This window comes from Myotis myotis, unplaced genomic scaffold, assembly GCF_014108235.1.
Source record: "Myotis myotis isolate mMyoMyo1 unplaced genomic scaffold, mMyoMyo1.p scaffold_m19_p_2, whole genome shotgun sequence".
In the NCBI taxonomy this organism is placed as follows: domain Eukaryota; kingdom Metazoa; phylum Chordata; class Mammalia; order Chiroptera; family Vespertilionidae; genus Myotis; species Myotis myotis.
The window spans coordinates 37,034,333-37,056,692 of NW_023416324.1; the positions used below are offsets into that span (position 1 = coordinate 37,034,333).

The 22,360-nt window shown below is 55.8% G+C and overlaps 1 protein-coding gene across 3 annotated transcripts; it reads right to left on the minus strand.

Moving 5' to 3' along the window:
- Positions 1–1,135: 1,135 nt before the first annotated feature.
- TTC22 (tetratricopeptide repeat domain 22) lies at positions 1,136–22,056 on the minus strand. 3 transcript variants are annotated; one of them, XM_036350785.1, is made up of 7 exons: positions 21,307–22,048; positions 6,698–6,753; positions 6,385–6,500; positions 5,664–5,782; positions 3,932–4,093; positions 2,898–3,050; positions 1,136–2,437 (listed from the first exon to the last, which is right to left on the minus strand). In XM_036350785.1, exons 1-7 carry the CDS (start codon positions 21,877–21,879, stop codon positions 1,913–1,915), a joined length of 1,704 nt encoding a protein of 567 aa, XP_036206678.1. In that variant the 5' UTR covers positions 21,880–22,048; the 3' UTR covers positions 1,136–1,912. The 3 variants fall into 3 exon arrangements, with proteins under 3 accessions (XP_036206678.1, XP_036206679.1, XP_036206680.1); XM_036350786.1 differs by lacking the exon at positions 2,898–3,050 and having other exon boundaries at positions 21,307–22,056; XM_036350787.1 differs by lacking the exons at positions 5,664–5,782; positions 6,385–6,500; positions 6,698–6,753 and having other exon boundaries at positions 21,307–22,050.
- Between the last annotated feature and the right edge of the window lie 304 nt (positions 22,057–22,360).

Here is a 22,360-nt window from a genome sequence, read left to right on the forward strand (position 1 = left end):
AATATGCAGATACCCCAAGAGAAGCTACACTAGTCATTCATATGACTGGTGTGAGATTATCAGAAAGAAAGTTTATTGAAAAAGTTTGAGAGGAGGAGGCGGCAAGGGGGGAGAAATGCATTACTTTGGGGACAGGAACAGCAGGGAAGGAAACAAACAGGGAGGCCTGGGGAAGCAAACTGCACCAACTTCCCAACTGTGCCAGCAGACTACCTCGGATTCAGTCCGACTGTTTGAGGAAGCAGGAGAAGAAAGAGATGGTTTCCATCAGGGGTGGAGAAGGGACGGGGGAGGAGTGGACAGGGCTGCACCTCCATCTGCCACTGGAGACACGAGGAGCAATGTAGGGGCTGGCCTATCCCTGGTTAATATCTGGGGATCAGAGATATGAGGGAAGCAGTGAGTATACTTTTTAGCAGGGGTGGGGAACCTTTTTTTCAGTCACGGGACATTTAGATGTTTATAACGTCATCCACAGGCCATATAAAATTATCAACTTAAAAATTAGCCTGCTCTACTTGGCCCATCATTGATTAACTCACCCCTAATGCCTTGGCAGGGCCAGGCTGAATGATGTTTGCGGGCCTTACATGGCCCCCGAGCCAGACGTCCCCCACCCCTGCTTTAAAGAAAGGAACAAATGCAAAACAAGTCACAAACCATTATGGGGTCTTGCCATGGCAGTTGTGTAAACTAGCCTTCCTGGCGTCTGGCAAGAACTTAATCTGGGATTTTAGGGTAAGCAGTTCTTGCAGGTAGGTCCACAAAAATCCAGGTCAGCCATCCTAAGATTTGGGGGCCATCAGAGTCTGTCTTCGACAACAAAATCCCACATCTAAGATTCTATGTCTACGATTCCAAGAGTATAAAACTCTTTTTTTTTAGTATGATCCTAGTTATTAATAATTATATGCATACATATATAAACAAACAGATTTCTTGTAGTATTAGCAAGAAATGCTAATAATTTATGGATAGTGGAAATTTGGATAGTGTTTACTTTTTTTCCCCTGTAGTATTTTATTCTTTTTATTTTTTTATTTTTTATTGTTTTATTGCTTAAAGTATTACAAAGGGTATTACATATGTGTCCTTTTTCCCCCCCGCCCTTGACAATCCCCTGGCCTCCCCTACCCCCCAGTGCCTTATGTCCATTGGTTATGCTTATATGCATGCATACAAGTCCTTCGGTTGGTCTCTTGAGTATAAAATTCTAAGACACTCTTCCTTCTCTTGCTGAAGGTTCAAGATCAGGGCACGTGGCATTTCCTGATGGGTGGGTCCCGGGGTTCTCAGAACAAGAAGTCAAGCAAAGGTGCTGTTGATGGGCTTTATTCCTTGTCTGGGAGCCTTGCAGCCCACCCTGTGCAAGGATGAGGCCTGCGGAAGACTGCTAGCCAGGTAGGAAGACTGCTAGCCAGGTAGGGAGACTGCTAGCCAGGAAGGGAGAGCCCCGAGCACCCAGGGCTGACCTCGGCCCTGCCCCTTTCCTGTTCACGGTGCAGCTCTGCGCTCTGCTCCAGCCGCGGCTTTTCCGGCTGCAGGACCCCTGACACCCACTCCACAGCTTGAGTAAGGGCTTCATTATAAGGACAGAGTGTCGCTCACGGGACAAAGACTGGCACTAAGGCCTCGGGGATTGTCCCGCGAACTGGAAACCCGACATAACGAGACAGTCATCTCCTGTATCTCTTAGGAGACTCGCAGCCCTCTTATTTTCTCGGCGCATTTGCCCAATTCTGCCCTTCCGTTGGCGGTCTCCTGGACCAGGTCCTTCTACCTCCATGAGCACAAACTGCCCTGCAGTCTCCAAGTCCCACTCCAGCTCCCGAAAGAGAATCTGATGGGCCCTGTGCAAGCAGGGCCCAGATTTGGCCCGATGGGCTGTGGGCAGGGCCTCCAGGGCGGGGCCTCAGATCGAGAAGGCGCGGCGGCCCCGAGGCGCCCGGGCGCCCTCCATGGTTTCGAAGAGCAGCCGCACCAGCGCGGGTCGCCCCTGGCTCACCAGGGCCCGCGCCAGCCCCAGCACCTCGCCCGTGTGCCCGCGCCACACGCGCTGCAGCTCCTGCCGCAGGCGCGCCGCCGGGTACTTGTCCTGGGCGCGGCGCAGCCACGCGTCCACCTCGCGGCCCAGCTCGCCGTCGCTCAGCTGCGCCTGGCTCCACTGCGCCAGCAGCGCCTCCAGCAGGCAGCCGAAGCCCTCGGGGTGGCTGCAGCCCGCGTCGTCCAGCTCCACCACGCGCTTGAAGCAGGCCGCCGCGTTGGCCTCCTCGCCCTTGATGCGGAGGCACTTGCCCCGCAGCAGCTGCAGCTCGGGCAGTGTGGCGCCCAGCTCCAACTCGCCCGCCTTGGCCAGGAAGACCAGCGCCTGGTTCAGCGCCGCCTCATCCACCGCCAGCAGCTCCTGCATCGCGTCCACGCCCATGTAGTAGTAGACCTGGGGTGGGGTGGCCGGGGTGAGCCATTCAAACCCCCACCCCACCCCCACTCGCCCTGGCTGCTCCCCGCTTCCACACTTATTCACCGCAAATTTTGGTCCCCCTTCCCTGGAAAAGGAGAGGCAGTATTCTGATTCCAGTCCCCACCCTACCACTCTTGGCCACATAACCTTGAGCAAGGCAACGTGTGGGCCTAGTTTTCTCATGTCTAAAACATGATCTTGTCACCATTTGGTAATCATTCCCTGGGCACACTTCCTGAGTGCTCGGAAAGAATCAGGCCTGTTCTCAACGATGTACGTGCATTTAATCCTCCCCCGAAGGAGGCGGGTACTGTTATCAGGTAGGGCGATGTCCCCTACGACTCCCTGTGTCCTAAGATCCCAGGCCTGGCCTGGCAGAAAGTAAATAGGTCCTGAGTAAGCCATTGGCTGTGCAGCAAGCCAAGAGCTGCCTTACCTGGCCGATGTCCAGGTAGGTCTTGAGGCCTGGGCATACCTTGACCACTTCCTCGAGGTCGGCCTTGGCGCAGGCCAGGTGGTTCCTGTCAGGCATGCCTCCGAGCCCCATCTTGACCCGCTCCAGGTCGTGAAGGTAGGCTGTGATGTGGACCTGCCCAGAGAGTCCGCTCAGGGAAGATGCTCCAAGCAAGGCCCCTCTGCCCTCCTTTCTACCCTAAATGAAGCCGGCCTTCTCAGCAGCGACTCAGGGAGGTGTGTGGTGGAGCAGAAAGCCCCTGAGGTGGGGCCCAGGAGTTCTAGGTTTCAATGCTGTGCCAACCTGGGCTAGCCACTCCCCCTTCTGAGCCTTAGTTTCCCTGTCTGTTCAATGATGAAGTAAAAGCCCTTCATTCATTCACTCATTCATTCAACATATATGTATTGAGTGCCCACCATATGCCAGGCCCTGTGTTAGGTAGTGGGGTGCAATGGTGATAAGACAGATGAGGCCCCTGCTCTGGTAGAACTTAACATTCTAGTAGGAAGATGATCACGAAGAAGTAAACAGCACCATTTCGAGTGATAAGTGCTAAACATCTAAGCACGGTGATGGGATTGAGGTCCCTGGGGAGAGCTCTGATTGACCACCTCAGGCTGCCCCTGATCTACCCTACAGCCTTTCCCAAGCACCTCCCCTGCTCCAGGCATGGTGCACTGGATGGTACCCACTTAGTCTTCCTACCACCGGGCCTGGAGTGATGAGTGGAGATTCCAACCCAGGACGGCCTGACTACACTGGGCACCAATCTAGAAGAGGCTGCAGGCCATTGACCACGTAGGTTATTGTGGAACGGATGCTGCAGTGGGTGGGAGGGTCCTTTATTCTTTCACTCAACAGCTGTCCAGAACCTAAACTGTGTGCCTCGTGACTCCTAAGCTCCTTCCTACCAGGAAGGCTTCATTATCTTTGCGCTCTGGCAACAGGGTCTTGGCCCGGGGCCCCTGTTGTCTGATTCCCGAGGTAGGAGGAGGTGGAGTCAATGGGTGACTCACCTTGGCCCGCGTGCAGTACGCCTGCCAGTTGAGCTCCGGATCGCGTAGGATATCCAGGGACATGTTGCAGGTGCCAATGGCCATATCCTGCTTTCCCAGGAAGTAGAAGATTTTGGCCAGGCGATTCAGGACCGGGGGTTGGTCCTTGGCAATCTCGATGGCCTGGGGAAAGGGAGGAGGGTAAGAGCACACAATTTGTCTGTTGGCCTGCAAGAACTAGCTAAATAGTGCCTGACCTTCAGGAACCCCAACTCTGGACAGAGCCCCGTCATCGCATTGCTTATTCCCCATAGCCACCTGCTGGGAAGCGCAGTCTTCTCATGGAGCCCAACACTTGGGGTACAGCTCATTGCCACTTAGCTCTCGAGAGCTCGACTCACTGCCATGCTCTCTGCCATGCTCAGGGGTCATGTCCAGTGAACCTCTCCAGACCCCAAGCAAACCTCTTCTCCTCAAGACACATCCAGTGTGCTCCTCCCCATTTCTCAGGGCAGGTGGGCGGAGGGGCCAGCACCAGCCTCGACCTCCCTGTACCCAGCGCAGTGTTTCTAGCTCGGCCACAGCACTCAGCCCCTGTTGTTACTGATGGCTGCTGTGCACGTTCTCTGCTGCCCCTGAGAGGGTGAGTTCCTGCGGGGCCGGGGCCCTGCTGGGCATCTCTTTGCCCCAGCGCAGAGTAGGTGCTCAAGGAGGGGTGAAGGCCGTGTTTTTGTTACATTGGACATAACTCTCAGAACACTCGTGAGCCAGTGCGAATGCTCTGTCCTAAGATCTCTCATCACAAAATTGCTCACCACCCACCGGCAAGCAACAGGGATGCGCCCTTGCAGGGCACGGTGCTGCGAGCACAGGCCAGTGATATCGCAGGGCCGGCCTCCAGGGAAGACTTCAAAACTGAGCTGAGTGTAGAAACTGCCACATACACAAGGTGCCAAGAATACGGCTTGAACAACACTTGACAGGTCATAATGAACAGTTTTGTCTGCTAACTCCTTTGAGTTTCTCAATCATCTAGAAGGCAGACGGACCACACAGGTAACAGATAAGGAGGCTCGGAGATGGAAGTGACTTGCCTTAGGGTCACCCGGCCTGTGGGCACAGCTGGCACTAGACCCTGGCTAAACGCATCCGCTTTCCACTAGGCCACTGCAGGTGGGAGGGACGTGAACCAAGGCCCAAGGGGAAAAGCCTGAGGGTGTATCTGGGAAATGGTGACGAGCATAGAAGACAAAGCTGGACACGGGCTTGGGCCAGACCAAGTGTGGGCAGGGCCTGATTCTTTTTCTTTTTTTTTTTTAATATATTTTATTGACTTTTTACAGAGAGGAAGGGAGAGGAATAGAGAGTTAGAAACATTGATGAGAGAGAAACATCGATGAGCTGCCCTCTGCACACCCCCCACTGGGGATGTGCCCGCAACCAAGGTACATGCCCCTGACCGGAATCGAACCTGGGACCCCTGAGTCCGCAGGCCCATGCTCTATCCACTGAGCCAAACTGGTTAGGGCCAGGGCCTGATTCTTCGGCAAAGAGGCTCGATGACAAGGGAGCACTTCTGTTTTGTTTGGGACGGAGAGAAAGGCCTGGAGTGAGGGCACTTCCTGGGTGGGCACACAGTGGGGGGGGGGGGGGAGGGAGGGGGGAGACACCCAGAGAAGCAGAGGGTTCCAGAAGAGGAGGATGGGTGGTAGGGGGTCCCAGGTTGGAGAGGGGGCGTGGCTGGGGCACATACCTTGCCGAAGCAGTCCAGGGGGTCGGTCCCTGAGTACCCGCAGTCGTGGACGCCCATGGGGGTGGTGGAGAAGGTGTGCTTTCTCTCCAGCAGCATCCCGAGGTAGCACCAGGCCAGGGCTGGGGGGAGGGGGAGAGGGGTCTCTAGGAGGCAGCAGGGAGGAGAGAGGGAGAGGAGCCACGAGGGGGGAGGGGACCAGCTGCACCCAGGTGTCGGCTCCCAGGAAGACAAAGGGGTCAGAGGCATGAAATCCCGGAGGGCCACTCAGGGTCCCACTGAGAGAAACAGGTGGGGAGAGGGGACGCGTGAGTGAATGGATGAACGCACGGTGGTGCTAACCCATGTTTACTGCATCCCTCAGGGGACCTCTGAGGGTGCACAGCCTCTCCGGCTGCAGCTCAGTTCTGCCCCTGTTCTAGCCGCGTGGCCCTGTGAACAACGCCTGCACTGCTCTCCAGCACAGCCTCGTCCCCAGCCAGGACGTGGGCTGAGAGGCTGAGCGACGCCTCTGAACAGGTCCGAGAGGCACCTGAACACGTGCGGTTGTAGTCCTTGTGATTGGTGTGCTCACCTGTGCAAGGTGAGTGAGCTCTCGAGATGAACAAGTGAATATATGAGACAGAGGGTGAGGGAGAGAAACAGGGTCCAAAAAGGGGAGGCAGTTCTGGGGGGGGGGGGGGCAATGACAGACAGGCTGCTCTCCACCATCCCCGCGCCCTACCTCGGTGCTGGGGGTCCGAGGACTTGAGGACTTGGCGGAGCAGGGCCAGTGTGCGGTTGAAGGCGGGCAGCCTCTTCTGCTCCTCTCTGCCCAGCTCCAGGAAGATGCCATCTAGCCTGTGGCCGAGGAAAGGATGCAGCTGGTTGGTACCCCCTCCAGGCTGTCCCCCAGGTGCTGTAAGTCCTCCCTTTCCCAGGCCACTGGCAGGGAGGGGGGCTTGGGGAGCCCTTGCCATGGAGATGGGCTCAGCCACTTCTCCCCTGGGCTCCAGGCCACGCCTCCCACCAATCCTGTGCCCCCTTCCCAGCCTGACCTGATGAAAAGCGTTGCCATGGTGAAGTACCAGCCCCTTTTCTCCTCCATGGGGACCTGGGGAAGCAGAGAATGGCCGGTGCTGCTGTTATCAAAGTACTCAGGCTACTGTTCATAGATTCCCACATTTTCCCTGAACCCCGAGAAGCAGCCAGTAGTACAAGGGCTTTGGCCTTAAACATTCTTGATCTAGTCCGGGCTCTGCCATGGACTGGCCGGGTGACCTTGGGCAAGTCACTTCCCGTCTCTGGCCACAGAGGATTTGACGAGATGACCTGTGTGAATGCCCTGCATGAGGAGCCCAGCACAGAGGCCGTGCAGGATACATTCCCTCCCCTCCTGGCATGCTCTCCAAGCTGAGCTCCCCTCCCTGGCTCCCCACCTGTGCTCTGCATACCCCCACCCAGGGGCCCACACAACACTGGTCACCTCTCCCCGCCGTCCACCCGCTCTTCCCCTTGACACCCCCCTCGGCTCCCACCTTCCTGAGAAAGCCATGCTGAGTGAGCTCAGCTGAGGCCCAGGACCCCCCTGAACCATCTCCCATCGTTATTCTTGCCAACCTTGCCGTGCATTTAGACCGACTTGGGCACCAGATAAAATATTTATGCTGTTATTTATGGGAGTAGCTGTTCCTGCCTCGGGAAGGAATTTTAATGAAAACCAATAAAACCCCCAGTGCATATCAGCAGCTCTGCTCAGGCTCCAGCCCCTCCCGCTGCATTCATCTCCTGTCGATGAGCTCCAGGCTCCTTTCTGCACTCCCCCCCACCACACTGCGGCTTCCTCAGCTCAGACTCCATCATCCCTCCCCCCCGCACCCCACTCCGACTCCTAGCAGCTGGGGTGAATGCATTCAGTGCAGCCAGCATTTCTGGGCATCTGTGGTGTGAGGCCCAGTGTTGGGTGCGGTGGGGATGTGGAACTGAAGGGAGCCGCACCCTCGCCCAGATGGGCTTGCAGCCTGGCCGGAAACAGACCCAGGCGTAAATAACAGGGCTTGACTGAGTGCCTGCCACGTGCCAGGATCCGGGTACCGATGACCTCAATCTCACAACACCTGGGTGTCATCCCATTTTACAGAGGAACACATGAAGGCTCAGAGGGGTGAAGTGCCTTGCTCACGTTCACACAGCATGCGGATGTCAAAGCTGGGATTTGAACCCCTTTGTTAGTCTCCAAAGCTCATGCTTCCCTCACCACAAGGCAGAGTTTGATCAAGGCCCTGAGAGGGATGCAGGCAAATATAGCAGGACGGAGACAAAGTCTAGCAGAGGATGGGCTGTGGGTGGGTTTTGAATGGCAGTGGTATTTCAGAGGGTGGGGCGGGGGACAAGGGCACTGATGGTGGGCTCAGCATGGAGCTGTGTGGGCAGACTGGTGAGCTGGGGTGTGGCCTGTGAGGTGCGGTGTGGGGAGCTAAACTCGCAAGTTACGTTGCAGCTGCTCCGGGGAGGCCATGGATGAGCTTGGAGGGAGGAAGAGAGGAAGGGAACCTGTGAGTCAGATCCCAGTGAGTGAACCAAGATCGACTACCACGAGGAGGCCCCACTAATTGCATCTCTCAGCGGCTCCTCCCCGGGTATCTTCCTGTATGGCCCAGGCTGGGCCCTGGGGATAGGAGAGGAGAGAGGCAGGTCCTGCCTTTAGGAGTTCCTGGTCTGGCAGGAAAGTCAGAACCACAGACCCAGAGTAAAGGAACACCAGGGGTATGGGAGGAGGTACCCTACTAGGCCCAGGGGTACCCCCAGGCTTCCAGAGGAGGGCGAGCCAGAGCAGGGTTCCCAAGGACAAGTAGGAACCAACCCAGTGGGTATGATGTGAGGAGGCATTCGAGATGGAGGGGACAGTGTGTGCAAAAGCTGAGATGAGTGAGCACGGTGTGTCGGGGGCTGCATGCAGCCCCAGGGGGCTGGAAGGGGGAAGAGGGGGCGGGGTGAGCCAGCAGGGCTACCCCAGGAGGAGCCTCTGCATGCCAGGCTTAGGACCTGGAGCTCATCCACAGGGCAGCATGGAGCCATGGAAGGGGTTAGAGCCGGGGAGTGCCAAGATTCAACGTGTTTTTACATTCACCTGGGAGAGGAATCCTGTTCTGTATGAGGGAGTGTGTGTAGGGGGCTTTAGCTGGAACAGGGCTGTCCGGAGGGGAGAGAAGCAGGTCTCAAGTGTTAAGGGGCATCCTTGAGAGCTCAGGGGGGAACACTGGCCAAAGCCACAGTGGAGGTCAGCTGCTGGGTAGCCTTCCCTGCTGCACCTACACAGGACCTGGGATGTGGGACGGGAACTCAGACTCATGGGACAACACTGTGGGCCAAGCTGGCTGAAGACCTGGACTTCGGATCTGGTCCTGACCGTGGAAAGACTGAAGGCATGTGTGCCTCAAGCTCCCTGGCTGCTGGTAGGTATGATCTCATGACCTCTGACCCCAGGCCCACTCCGAGGTTGGCCAAACTGAGTCATGGTAGGTAGAGACAGAACCTGCTCCCCCTCTCAGGCTCCTTATGAGGAGGTGTGGCCACAAGCGAGAGCAGGGGGAGTAGACGTGGGGGCTGGTGACCGGTGGCTGGCACTGGGCTGGTGAGTTACACCTCGGGCTGTGTCCTTATCTGCAAAGGAGGATGCTAATACCAGCCTCACAGGTATGTGAAGCAGCACCCAGCCTGGAGTACTTGCTCCGTTAATGTGTGCTCCCGTTCTCCTGGTTTGGGTTAACGCTGAATGGAGTTAGGGGCGTCTAGGAGGCCACGCTGCCCACTGTGGCCTATTTCAGTTCCCCACGGGGCAATGAGGCCCCAGGCCCTGGAATCGCTCTCCAACCACTCTCCACTCCCTGCTGTGCTCGTAGGCCTCAGATCCCGAGGGTCCCAGGCACCGTTCTCGCCTCCACAGGTCCCCAGTGTGGGAGAGTAATGTGGTGTCCTCAGGGCTCTCCCTGGCTCATAGCCATTCTCTTGCTTGGTATTCAGGTTGCAACAAATTATGTCACATAGTACATGACAGAGCTGGGAGTTACACTCATGCCTTCATAGTCCTAGCTCAAGCCTTGTCCACAATCCTCAGTTATTTTGACCAACCTCCTTATTATATCTCTGAGGACACTGAGACCACAGAGGTGAAGCAACTTACCAAAAGTCACACAGAAGTTAGTGTCAGGGGTTAAAAATCCAGTGGTTTCACCACCACTCTGAAATGCTCGAGTAATTCAAGAGCTTGGTTATGGTTTGAACTAAGCAAACAATACTACCACCTGGTGGCAGAATGCTCGAATTGCAGGGACAACTCCGTTTCCTCGCCTTCGCCTTGGCAGCCGCTCTCAACCTGTGGGTCGCGGCCCCTTTGGAGGTGGAACGACCCTTTCACAGGGGTCGCCTAAGACCATCGGAAAACACAGATATAATTACATATTGTTTTTGTGATTAATCACTGTGCTTTAATTATGTTCAATTTGTAACAATGAAAACACATCCTGCATATCAGATATTTACATGACGGTTCATAACAGTAGCAAAATTACAGTTATGAAGAAGCAGCGAAAATATTTTTATGGTTGGGGGTCACCACAACATGAGGAACTGTGTTAAAGGGTCGCGGCATGAGGAAGGTGAGAACCACTGGACTAGAAGACTGAAACTGATTTTCAGAAAAGTAGCTAGATGAGTGACATCTGTATGACATCACAAACACAGTCCCTTTTTAGACTCCCGCTTAAGAGTTACACCTGCAGGAGGGCTTATGGGTGGTAAATACGGAATGGAGCTCATTGTTTAAATGGATCTGATCTGAAACCTTGTTGTGCCTGAGGTGTGATCTTCCAGCTCCGTGATGAAGCTATTCTCTCTGCTGTGCAATTCTGGCCCTGAAATGGGCTGTCTCTTTAAGAATTCTTCTGGTTGTAACTGAAGCAGCAGCTGAAGCTGTTACCAGGGGCAACCTGGCAAGCCATCGTGCGTTAAATTAAATTAAACAGGCCTCTGACTGCTCCCCCCTCCTGGAGGAGGGAAGGGCTGTTTCACCTCTCTCCCGGAGAATAAAGTTGCTGTGAAACCTCTTACGCTGCAAGGAATTCACTTCCAGAGTTGATGGCTCCCAGAGGCAAGATGTTTGCAGGCAGCCTGGGCGGGGGTGGGGGGTGGGGGGCTGCAAAGACCTCTGCCAGAAGGGCGTTTACTGAGGGCCTGCCTGGCGTGGGATCTGGGCAGGGCAGCTCACCCTTTCTCCTGTTACATCCTTATCACGAGCTTCTGGGGCTTCTGGGGCCTATAAGAGGGGGCTGGCCAGTGTGTGAGTCAGCCCAGGCTTCAAGCTGGAGGGCTCTCAGATGTGGCTGCTCCTCGGGGCAGAGCTGTGGGAGGGGACTGGGCAAGGTGCAGGTGCCAGCCCTGAACCTGACTTGAAATCCTTAGACCCTGGTCCTAACTGAAGGTGGGAGTGAGGACTAGGCCTCGGAGAGGGGTTCTCAGGACATCCCCCAGCTTCTCTGAGTATTTAAATAACCTGGTGCTCAGGCCAGGTCTCTCGGACATCAAGTGAATGTTTTCCCAGAGCACCCAGCTGCAAGTGTTCATGCAATGCTTATCGTCTAAGAAGTGCACGCGCACAGATGCCCCTCGATTCTCAGCACATCCTGTGTGGAATGTAAGCTGGGTTATCACTACCCTCTTAGCACAGATGTCCTTAAAGTCACACGGCCAGTATGAAAGCCTGGACCGAAACCTAGGAGTGGGGCTTTTCTTGCCATGCTGATCACAGCAAGTTTTATGGAGCACTTGCTAAGCACCAGGCACACGGTTTGCCTGTGTTAACGCTTCCCGCCCTCTCCACACTCACCTATGAGGTAGAGACTTATTATCCTGATTTTTTATAGATGAAGCAGCTGTGGCACAGAGTGGCCCAGCTAGAAGGTAGCAGAGCTGGGAACTCGGCAGCTTAGCCCCAGAGTCCCTGCACCCAACTACCCTAGACGAGTGGTTCTCAAACTGTGATCCCGGGACCCACAGCATCAGCATCACCTGGGAATTGATAGAAGTGCAGATTCCTGACTCACGAAATCAGAGACTCTGGGGGGCGGGGCCCAGCAACCCACGTTTTAACAGGCCCTCGTGGGAGAAACCTGTACTGCACTGCGGGGAGCCCAGTGAGAACGGGCCGGCTGGTGGGTCTTTTGAAAATGAGCCAAAGGATCAGAAGTTGTAAAGGCCTGAAGATCCTGGAGTTGGGTGTGTAAGTGACAACGGTGGGTGGTTTGGGTGAACCTGCAGAGACGAGTAGGATGAGGATGAGCTATTACAGAGCAGGTTTGTGTTAACTCAGGGGTACAAGGTGGATCTTAGCCATTCTATTTACTTTGAAAGGTGACCCCCCAAAGAAGGAAATGCAGGGGGCTAGGCTATTTTAAAGATCTCAACAGAAGATCTGTTAGTATACCAAGGGCTTACGATTCTATGGGCATCTGAATAGGCTAGCCAGGGACCTTGTTGGTTCTTAAGGAAAATATTTGCCTTGCACTTTGAACTTTGCCCCTGATGACTGCTGTACTTTACATTTGCCAGTTAGTTCCTGACAGCTGACTCATGTTCTCCCAGGGAAGGGGCAATGAGCAGGGGAGGGAGTGAACATTTCTGAGCATGGACTATCCACTGGGCATGTAGTGCGTCGTGGCCCTGGATCCTCGCAGCAGCCCGAGGTGCAAGGCATCCTTCTCCTTTTACAGGTGAGGACGCAGAGGCTGAGAAAAAGCCTCGGACCAGCCCAGCCCCACAGCCCGGGACAGGGCAGAAGTGTCTGGATCCAGTTCAGACCTGCCTCCCTCCAATGTCCCTGTTCTCCCCACCTCAGCAGGCCAACCCTGTGAAAACTGACACTGCAGAAAGAAAAGGCACAGCAAGGTGGCCGGACTCAGGAGCGTGTTCTGCCTGCACAACTGGAAAGTCCTCTGTGAGGACACAGCAGCCTCCCTGATCTGCACACGAGCCCTGCCCCCGCCCCACCCCACCTCCGTCTTCCCTGCCACCTGCCGGGTGTGCACAGAAAGGCAGCGCAGGGGGCTTCTCCTCTCCAGCGGGTGTGGGGAGTAAACAGAGGGATGGGACTGGAGGCCACCCCTGCCTAGGAAGGTTGCTGGCTCAGCCTGGGCCTCAGCTTCTGCCTCTACAAACTGGGATGATCCACCTGGCCGGCCTGAGCCACAGGGGTGGCAGTGGTGGTCCGTGTGACGGGTGCAGGGGATTTGAAGGATGGGTGCTATGCCATGGAAGTAAGTCACTGGTGCCTCCCTGTCTTGTGTTCCCTGGAGGGTTCTGTGTGAATCTTAAGATCCAATCAGGTCAACCGCAGCTCCCTGTTGTCACCCTTTCTGGTCCTTCCCAGGTCTGCCCTGCAAACCCAGGCCCTGTGGGTCATCTTTGCTTTGCACTGGTCCCCAGACTTGCAGACTGCCTTGAGCCACTTCTCTCTATTCCACTGTCTCCAGAGAAAAGGGATCCCGTCTAGTCTTGGGTCCAAATCCAGCTCTGGCACCGGTAGAGGCTGGGTGGGTCTAAGAAGTGCCTTGCCCTCAGAAGTAACGGTAGTGATGCCTGCATTTTCTCAGCTCCTCCCATAGGTCCCACAGGTGCTGTGTGTACTCTTAAATGACTTTATCTTTTCTTCTGTAAAAGGGGCAGTTGGGCCCGATGATGCAAAGGCTTTGGCTCTGGGTCCTGTATCAAATGAGGAGGGGAGACTCAGTTCCCAAACTTTGCCAGGTAAGCAGGGAGAGAAGCCAGCAGCAAACCCAGAATATGCTAATATGCAAATGTGAGTGACACCAAGGCCATCAGAAGGATGGAACTAGAACTTCAGGAAAGCTGTCCCTTCGCCTGGGCTTTATGTCCCAGAGACTTGAATCTGCTTCTTTCTCCCTGCTCATCTGTAGAATGGAGCTAATACCAGTTCTATTTCCCAGCATTTCTGGGACCGAGTGAGCTAATCTATGAAAAGCACATGAGTGCACAGTACCTAGCTCATCAGCCAGCAGTCATTTATCTCCTTTCCTAGTTGAACCAAATCAAACCACTTAGATTTGTGGAGCGTGTGTGTGTGTGTGTGTGTGTGTGTGCGAGTGCTGGGGACCTCGGGATTGCTGACTGGCTGTGTCCTTGGCCTTCCTGCTAGGTCCCCACCCGCTGGGTGTGGAGATGGGGAATGTCCACACCTTTGTTTGTGAGGCCAGCCTGCTAGCACTGCCCGCCTCCCCACCAACCCCTGCTGGCCAGGTGAAATCTGGTACAATGGGTCGCCGTGGGCAAGTTACTTCCACCCCTGAGCCTGTTATGTCCTTGGTACAGTAAGGAATCACAATACTCAGCTGGCAGAGTGTCTGTGAGGTTTGAATAAAAATCAAATGCAACAGTGAATGTGAACTTCTGAGCTCCATGCCTGGGCACAGGCTGGGGCAGAGGGCACCCACTGCAGGGCAGGCCTGCCCTGAGCAGTGTGTAGGGGTGGAGAACCTGCAGCCCCGCACGCGTGCATGTGTAAACTATGGGGAAAGGGAAAACACTCAAGTGGTGAGTTAGCTTGGGACGGGGATATTAGGTTAAGAATTATGAATCTGAATCATCTTATTTACAAAAAAAAAAAAAAATAGAGATTTTAAGACTTAAAATTCAGTTATTCAATTACATTAAACTTAACAGTAGTCACAAACTCCTTCTGGGTGCCCAGCTCTGTGCTAGACAGTCGTTGGTGGGGGAAGATGGAGGGAGACACAGGGTTCCCCTCTAGGGGGAAGATCCCTTGAGATAAGCCAGAGGCTGGGAATGGCTTTGCTAACAGCAACAGCAAAGTGCTGTGGGGCCAGAGGGTGGGCAGGGAGACAGGCTGGGCCCCTAATTCGATCTGCATCTGCCTGGAGCCTTTCATGTTCTCTCACTTCATCCACACAGAAACCCTGTGAGACATGTTAGAATCCCACTTTGCAGATAAGGAAACTGAGGCTTAGAGAGGTGAAATGACTTGCTGATGAAGACAGAATTTTAACTTGGTCTAATTCCAAAATATTCTTAATACCCACTCAACCTTGAGATTTGCCACCAAGAATTGATCTGTGGCTGTGTGTGTGTGTGTGTGTGTGTGTGTGTGTGTAAAGGGGATGGGAGGAGGGGAGGAATGACAGATAAAAGCAATCTGCCTGATCATATTTTTGTAATTTGAGAAAGAGGAAAGGGAATGAAGAGCTGGGAAAGGAAGTCATAAACACTCACCCACACACACATAAACACTCTGCTTATTTTTGGATTATGGGCCAAATTATCAGCTTTTATAATGTTTTCTCTTATAATTTTATCAGCAGACTAGAGGCCTGGTGCATGAAAATTCGTGCATGGGGGGTGGGTGTCCCTCAGCCCGGCCTGTGCCCTTTTGCAGTCTGGGAGCCCTTGGGGGATGTCCACCTGCCTGCTTAGGCCTGCTCCCCAGGGGATTGGGTCTAAGACGGCTTAGGCCTGCTCCCTAAGCCACAGATGAACATCCTTAGTGTTGCTGAGGAGGTGGGAGAGGCTCCCACCACCGCCACTGCGCTTGCAGCCATCGGCCCGGCTTGTGGCTGAGTGGAGCTCCCCTGTGGAAGCACACTGACCACCAGGGGGCAGCTCCTGAGTTGAGCATCTGCCCCCTGGTGGTCAGTGTGGGTCATAGCAACTGGTTGTTCCTGGTAGTTCCTCCGTTAGGGCCAATTTGCATATTAGCCTTTTATTATATAGGACTAGAGGCCCAGTGCACAAAAATTTGTGCACTCGAAGGGGAGAGAGGTCCCTCAGCCCAGCCTGTGCCCTCTCGCAGTCTGGGACCCCTCGGGAGATAACGACCTGCTGGCTTAGGCCTGCTCCCGGGTGGCAGAGGGCAGGCCCAATCCCTAGGTGCAGCCCCTGGTTGGGCTCAGAGCAGGGCCGATTGGGGAGTTTGGGCACCACCCCCTGTCATGCACAGAGCAGGGCAGATTGGGAGGTTGCGATGCCACCCTCAGTCACACTCAGGGTAGGGCCGATTGGGGGTTTGGGGCACCGTCCCCTGTCACAGTCAAGGCAGGGTCGATGGGGAGGTTGTGGCACCACCCCCTGTCACGCATAGAGCAGGGCCCATCAGGGGGTTGGGGCTCCGTACCCTGTCATGCACAGAGCAGGGCCAATCAGGGGGTTGGGGCTCCGTACCCTGTCACGCACAGAGCAGGGCCGATCAGGGGGTTGGGGAGCTCCCCCCATCAGGCACAGAGCAGGGCAGATAGGGAGGTTGTGGCCCCGCCCCCTGTCACACACAGAGCCGCAGGGCGATCAGGGGGTTTGGGCGCTGCCCCCATCACGCTGATCCCGGTGCTGGGAGGCCTCACGGCTCCACTGATCCCAGTGCTGGGAGGCATATTACCCTTTTACTATATAGGATAGAGGCCTTGTGCATGGGTGGGGCTGGCTGATTTGCCCTGAAGGGTGTCCTGGATCAGGGTGGGGGTCCACACTGGGGTGCCTAGCCAGTCTGGGTGAGGGGCTGAGGGCTGTTTTCAGGCCGACTGAAGCTCCCAACTGCTCCTTTTTTTCTTTTTTTTTTTTTTATTCTGGGCCAGCTTTAGCTCTGGCTCCAGCTCTGAGGCCTCTGCTGCTGCTGAAAGCAGGTATCTGGTTTGTTTCAGTTCTATAATCGAAACAATGTATAACTCCAGCTCTGAGATCCCGGGCTCGCTGAAAGCAGGTTTCTGGGGTTTTATTTAGCTTCTATATTTGTTACAATGTTTCTTAAACTGCAGGCTCAGAGGCTGGCAAGGCAGGCGGGGAACGTTGGAGTCCTCCGGCACTGAAGCAAGCAAGCCTCATGTTAGTTTCAAGCTGCCTGGCTGCCGGCCAGCTTCTTGGCTGGCAGTTAATTTGCATATTGCCCTGATTAGCCAATGGGAAGGGTAGCGGTCGTACGCCAATTACCATGTTTCTCTTTTATTAGATAGGATGAGCAGCTGTTCATTGGTTCTTCAGCTGCTCTTCATCCTTTGAATGGCAGGGGCTCCTCCTGCCTGGGACAGTCCCACCCCATTAGGATGGAATCTCTTGGAGCTGCAGCACTGGTGGGTCAGACCATCAGCTGCTCACCCAGCTGTGCTGCTGTGGGTGGTGACCCTCTCAACTGGGTCCCACAACTGCTGCTCTGCAGTCCCATCTCCTCCTCCCCCGGCCCCAACTGTGACTTCATCTCTGCCCTCATCCTTCCAGACCCCCCTAATGATACATGGAAACCCACCTTTTCTCCCTCAACACTTCATCCACCCTAGATTCCCAGTGGTTTTCAAGGGGTCACCCTTACCACCCGCCAGCCAAAAGCACAGCACTTATCACCCCCCACTTCTCTGACTTCTCCAGAAAGAGCAGAGGGTTTGAAGTCGGGCAGAATAGGTGGATTCAACTGCCACTTACAGTGACCTGGTGCAAGTTACTTAGCCTGGCTGTGCCTCAGTTCCCACATCTGTAAAATGGGATCAGGGGTTCTTGTGAGGACTGCCTAGGATAAAGTCTGGAAGGCACCCACAGAAGATATTCATGAATATGACTGTGGGAAGCTGTGTGGGAGCAAGGAAGGCTTCAAGGGGGAGGTGACATTTGAGCTGGGTCTTCATGGATGGAGTCTGCTTTCTAGGCAGAGGGCACCATAGCTGTGCAGGGAGGTATGAAACAGCACCGTGTGTTTGGAGAAGGATAAGTAGTTTAGACTCGCTGGCACATAGGTTCCAGGGGAGTAGGAGGAACTGTGGCAAAGAGGAGGGCGGGACCCAGATTCCAGGGAGCGGGCAGTCGTTCTTCAGGGCCATCCGGTGCTCCTCCCCCTGAAGCTTCTGGCTGCCCCTTTCTGGGCCTAACCCCTGCTCCAGTGTGGGTGCCACCAAAGCCCTGGGGCTCTGCAGGTCCCCCCAGGCCCTCTGCTGGGCATGCCCTCACCTCCTTCCTGCCAGTCAGCCCACTCCCGCCTGTTCCCAGCCGCCCTCAGCCACTGGAGCTGAGAGGGAGTGCTCCTCCTCCTGACGCAGGCACTGCCCTCCATCCCCAGGACCTGGACTCTCAGGGCACTGCTGACTCCGACACTGGTCCCATGTTCCCAGAGTCCCTGTCCCTTGTCAACCAGGGGGCCTACTTTTGGTTCGGAAAGCATGGTCTTTGGTGTACAGCCCGTGGAGATGACTGCCACCCGGCACAGGCCATGCCATGAATGCCTGTGACCTCAGCCAGTCGTAGGTACTTGTCCCTTTGGCTCCTGCTCCCAGAGGATGGGCCCAGGCAAGTCTGGTTAATGAAGAAATATCTCCACCCTTTGTCCGTGAGCTGCTTAAAGACAGGGCCTGGCATGCAGCAGGTGCTCAGCCGTGTTAAGATGCTGAGTACGTGCCTCTCAGACATGCCCAGAATTGACCAGTTTATGCACTTTCACCTGACGATTCCCTCGGATAATCAGTAAACCGAGATCACTATTGTTTAATGTTCATGAAGCAGACACTGAGGCCAGAGACGAAAGTGACAGCAAAATAATGAGAGCTGGGGGCTCCACCCCAAGCCCCCTTCCTCTGACTATAATGGAGTCATCGTCATGATGCTGACTATAGCTATTTCTTGAGCACCTACTCTGTGCCAGCTACTTTACAAGCACCACCTCTTCTAATCCCTGGATGATGAAATGGGGAGCTCCAAACCCCCAACTTTCTCCTGGGATTTGTTGGGAGAAACTGACTACAGCCCCTCTGTCCAGACCTGGGGAGCAGTGGCTGGGCCAGGCCTGAGGACACAGCACAGAGGCTGGTGGCCACCTCCCACCTATGCAATCAGCTCTCTCCCTGGGGCACTGGGCAGCGCCCTGCTCGACACTCTCTCCTCTGGGAGGTCCCTGACTAGGTAGGTGGTCCTACCAGGGAGGGAGGAGCCAGCCTCCATTCCATCCCTACCCCCAAGCCTCTGACTTCCTGATTCCCTCCTCCAGGAAGTCTCCCCCAAGAGCCCCTTCCGGAGAGCAGGAGGGGGACCTTGGAGACCCTCCCCCGCCTCTCTCTTTCACAGATGGGGAAACCACAGCCCAGGCAGGAGGAGGCCTCCTGGCTCCCAGCCCAGGGCGTAGGCCCCACTCTGCTGCCAAGACCACACTCAACACAAACATGCTGGCTATGCCTTCCCACTGAGGGCAGCTGTCACTCAGGGCCTCGGGCTTTAAAACAGGAGACCTGGGCCCCTGTTGGCCCCTCGCGTGGCCACAGCTGCACCCAGTGTGGGGCGGAGGTGACCCCCTCAGGCTGGGAGAGGCAGGGGCTGTCTGTGATCCTGCCGTCTCTGTGCAGGCTCTATTCCAGGTGCTTCCCAAATATCAGCTCTTAGCTATGACATCAGCCAGACGAGAATGTCCCCATTTAACAGATGAGGAAGCCAAGGACCTCAGGACCATTATATCCCCATTTTACAGAGGGAAACAAGTCCAGGGATGCTAAGGACAGATGGAGGTGAGAAAGCATGGGGGAGCTGGGATTTGGACCGGACCCCCTGACTGAGTACCAACTTCATCTCCACCCTGTACTGCTCCTCAAGTTAAAACCCTGTGCTCCACCCTGCACCCCCTGAGGCCTGGACTCCACATTTCCTCTCTGAAGCCAAGAGCTTTGTTGGAAAAGGCTCTAAGGCAGTGGTTCTCAACCTTGGCTGCACATTAGAATCACCTGGGAATCTTTTTAAAATCCTGATTTCTGGGCCTCCTCCTCTGGAAATTCTGTTTCTTTGTTATGGGGTGGGGCCACAACATTAGTAACAAAGAAACAGAATTTCCGGAGGATGAGGCCCAGAAATCAGGATTTTAAAAAGATTCCCAGGTGATTCTAATGTGCAGCCAAGGCTGAGAACCACTGCTCTAAGGGGATGTACAGAGGCTTTGTGAGTGGAGCCCTGTGTGAGGAGTGTTGTTATTTAAATATCACAAATCTAAACCATAATAAAATGTCATTGTTATCAGTTCAACTCTGCCTGTGCTGTGCCTTCACAGAAAAATCACGATACCTCTCTGAACTGAGGTCCCCTCTTCTGTAGGAAGGAGGACAAGGCCTCTAGTCGCTGGTCATCCAAAGCAGGCTGCCTCTGAGATGGCGCCCATGGATCCCTACCTCCTGATATTCGTGCCCCATGGAATCCCCTCCTTTCTGTGTGGACTAGACCTACCGACTCGCTTCTACTGAGCAGAATGTAGTAAAAATGATGGCTGTCCACATGGCAAGGATTTGAGGGAGGCCTCTGGCTGCAGCCAGTGAGGAACTGAATCCTGTCAACAGCCATCAGAACGAGCTTGGAAGGAGAGCGAGCAAACCGTCAGATGAGACCACAGACCAGGTGCACCCAGCTGAGCCACCAAACCCTGCGATAATACATGCTTCTTGCTTTAAGCTGCTATGTTTCAGAGGGTACTAGTATTTGTTATGCAGCAATAGGTAACTAGTATACCTAGTATTTGTCTATTTAGTGCCAGGCCTTATGCTGCACCTACATTCATTCAAGATACATTTAGTGAGTCCGCTGTGTACCAGGCATGGGGTGTACGGACGGTGGTAAGCCAGGCAAATGTCCTCACTCTCAAAGACCTGAAGGTTGAGCTGGGGAGACAGACTTGTAAATGGACGGTGTGAGCAGTGCTATGGGATCCCAGGGAGGCACCGACCCAGCCTGGAGGAGTGAGTGGAGGGATGTCTGAGACTGGAGAACCTTCCAGGCAAAGGTAAGCAGAAAGGCACCTCGGAAAGAGGCTGAGAGAGTGACAACGTGGGTGCAAGGAGACCTGGCTCAGGGGGGCCAGGGGAAGCAGACCACAGGAACAGCCTGGCTGGGAAGGGGGCCGTGGCAAAGGGGGCTGTGATCACGCAGGGCCTCCCATGCCCACTGCAGAGCCTGGGACTTGTCTGCCAGGCAGTGGGAGTCACTGGTGGTTGTAAGCAGCTGAGGAGCATGGGTAGCAAGATTGAGAACATGAACTGGCTGCAGGTGGAGGACGAGGCAGAAGGTCAAACCAGAGGGCAGGAACCCAGGCAGGCTGATGGACCCGTTCAGGCAGGGACTGATGGAGGCTGGGCTGGCGGAGGGAGGCTGGAGAGGAGCGGACAGACCTCAGAGATACGAGGAGGCAGAATGGACAGGATTTGAGGTCTGAATGGGTGGGGATAGGGGTGAAGGGGAGAGAGGAGGTAAGAATGCGGCCCAAGTGTCTGGCGCGGTGTCCCCAGGGTGCCTTTTCTTTGGGTGGGTGTGCACAGGCAGGTGGACAGTTACTTGCTGGGAGGGGCAGGATGAGAGGGATGAGTTAGTCAAGTGGAGTTTGTGGTGCTGCCAGAATAAAAATCTACGGCAGCTGCCCCACTAGGAAGAGGGCCCACCCCTGGCCCAGCAGAGAAAAGTTACAGAGTTGGTCTGGCCCCCACCGGCGATGCTGAGAGGAGAGGGATATTGGAAAGGTTCTCTGGAATCCAAGGGACCAGGGTTTGCGTTGCCTAGGCCCTCCTAGACTCTAGGAGGTTGCGGGAACAGCCTTGCAGACTTTGGGGACCACAACCTCAGCCCCCCAGCCCGGAGAGGAGCCACCTACCTGCTGCCCGTAGCTCAGCGCCTTGTCGTAGAGCGCGATGCCCGCCGCCAGCACCTGCGCGCGCTCCTCTGGGCTGGCGCAGCCCACGTCGAAGCCATGGGCATAGCCCTGCTCCGCCAGGCAGCGCGCGGCGCGGACGTGGGAGTCCCGGTCCGCCTCGGAGTCGGCGTCGGCCGCCAGGCCCATGAGGCCGGCCAGTCTCCCGGCGCAAGCCTCTTCCTCTTCCTCCTGCCCCAGCCGCCCGTACACGTGTGCCAGGTTGGCCCAGGCGTTGAGGTTGCCCGGATCCTCACGGGCCACCTGGAGGAAGCTCTCGCGGGCCTCGTCCAGCTCCTCCAGGTAGAAGGCAAAGGTGCCCAGGAGGTGGCGCACCGCCGAGCGCCGCGGGGCGGCCGCCAGCCCCAGCTCCTGCCGCAGGCCTTCCCGCTGCAGCTTCAGGTCCCGGGCGCGCAGAGACGCGGGAGAGCGCGGCTCAAAGTTCAGCTGCATCTCCAGGTGGAAGTGGCCCGGGAGGTAGTCCAGGTCGTCGATGAGGGCGTCCAGGTCCTCGGCCACAGCCTCGGGGTCCGCCATGTCTGCCCCGCTGCTCCCCGGACCCGGCCCTTGCGCCGGAGGCTGCGGAAGGCAGTGGATGGGGCGCCCCGCGAGCCAGCCTGGCGCGGGGAGCTGCAGGTCAGCGCGCGGCGGCGCAGGGCGCGGCCACCTCCGGGTCCCGGGGCGCCTCCCGCCCGTGGGTAGGTCCCTGTGGGCGTTTCCGTTTTCGCCACTCAGGTGCACAACCAGGTGTGCCAGACAAACAGGTGCATTGCCAAATGCGGGCGCGCAAAGCCCGGTGCACGGCCAAGGCGCGTTTTCACTCTGTGCGGAGGAAACGGAGGCTCAGGAGGGAAAGGACATGCCGAGGTCGCAGAACTGAGTCACGCTCAACCAGTTCCAGGCCTGGCTCTTCCTCCGTGGGCACTGCTCCACCCTCGCTGATCGGCAGAGTCAGGACTGGCCCTTCCAGCCACCTGCACCAGCCCGCTCACCCCTGCTGCGGTCCCATCACCACCAT

Excerpts from the sequence above, each read along its gene's own strand:
- TTC22 (XM_036350785.1), bottom strand. The coding sequence starts at position 21,879 with ATGGCGGACCCCGAGGCTGTGGCCGAGGACCTGGACGCCCTCATCGAC. Across the intron at positions 6,501-6,697 it reads ATGGCAACGCTTTTCATCAG|GCTAGATGGCATCTTCCTGG; the intron begins GTCAGGCTGGGA and ends CCTCGGCCACAG. Across the intron at positions 3,051-3,931 it reads CGTACTGCACGCGGGCCAAG|GTCCACATCACAGCCTACCT; the intron begins GTGAGTCACCCA and ends CTCTCTGGGCAG.